The 567-nt window shown below is 66.1% G+C and overlaps 1 protein-coding gene across 1 annotated transcript in view; it reads right to left on the minus strand.

Annotated features, from left to right (window-relative positions):
• POU3F3 (POU class 3 homeobox 3) overlaps positions 1-565 on the minus strand; it is a gene marked incomplete at its 5' end in the record, with an annotated part of 837 nt that extends 272 nt beyond the window's left edge. The window contains one exon of the mRNA XM_005868117.1: positions 4-565. Within this exon, the coding sequence (XP_005868179.1) occupies positions 4-565 (562 nt within the window). The remainder of the gene's footprint in view (positions 1-3) is intronic.
• Positions 566-567: the final 2 nt, after the last annotated feature.

Raw genomic sequence — 567 nt, forward strand, 5'->3', positions numbered from 1 at the left:
CGCTGACGGTGCCCACTTGCGAGTAGACATCGTCGGGCGTCTGCTGCTGGATCCCGGGCGGCGTCATGCGCTTCTCCTTCTGGCGCCGGTTGCAGAACCAAACGCGCACCACCTCCTTCTCGAGCTGCAGGCTGTCGGCCAGGTTGGTGATCTCCTGCGCCGAGGGCTTGGGGCACTTGAGGAAGTGGCTCTCGAGAGCGCCCTTGACGCTCACCTCGATGGAGGTCCGCTTCTTGCGCTTGCGGCCCTGCGCCGCGATCTTGTCGATGCTCGTGGGGCTGCCGGTGCTCGAGTCCGCCTCCTCCAGCCACTTGTTCAGCAGCGGCTTGAGCTTGCACATGTTCTTGAAGCTCAGCTGCAGGGCCTCGAAGCGGCAGATGGTGGTCTGCGAGAACACGTTGCCGTACAAGGTGCCCAGGGCCAGCCCCACGTCCGCCTGCGTGAAGCCCAGCTTGATGCGCCGCTGCTTGAACTGCTTGGCGAACTGCTCCAGGTCGTCGGACGTCGGCGTGTCCTCGTCCGAGTGCGGGTCGTGGCTATTGAGTCCCGGCCCCGCGCCGCCGCCGG

This window comes from Myotis brandtii, unplaced genomic scaffold, assembly GCF_000412655.1.
Source record: "Myotis brandtii unplaced genomic scaffold, ASM41265v1 scaffold263, whole genome shotgun sequence".
Classification (NCBI taxonomy): Eukaryota; Metazoa; Chordata; class Mammalia; order Chiroptera; family Vespertilionidae; genus Myotis; species Myotis brandtii.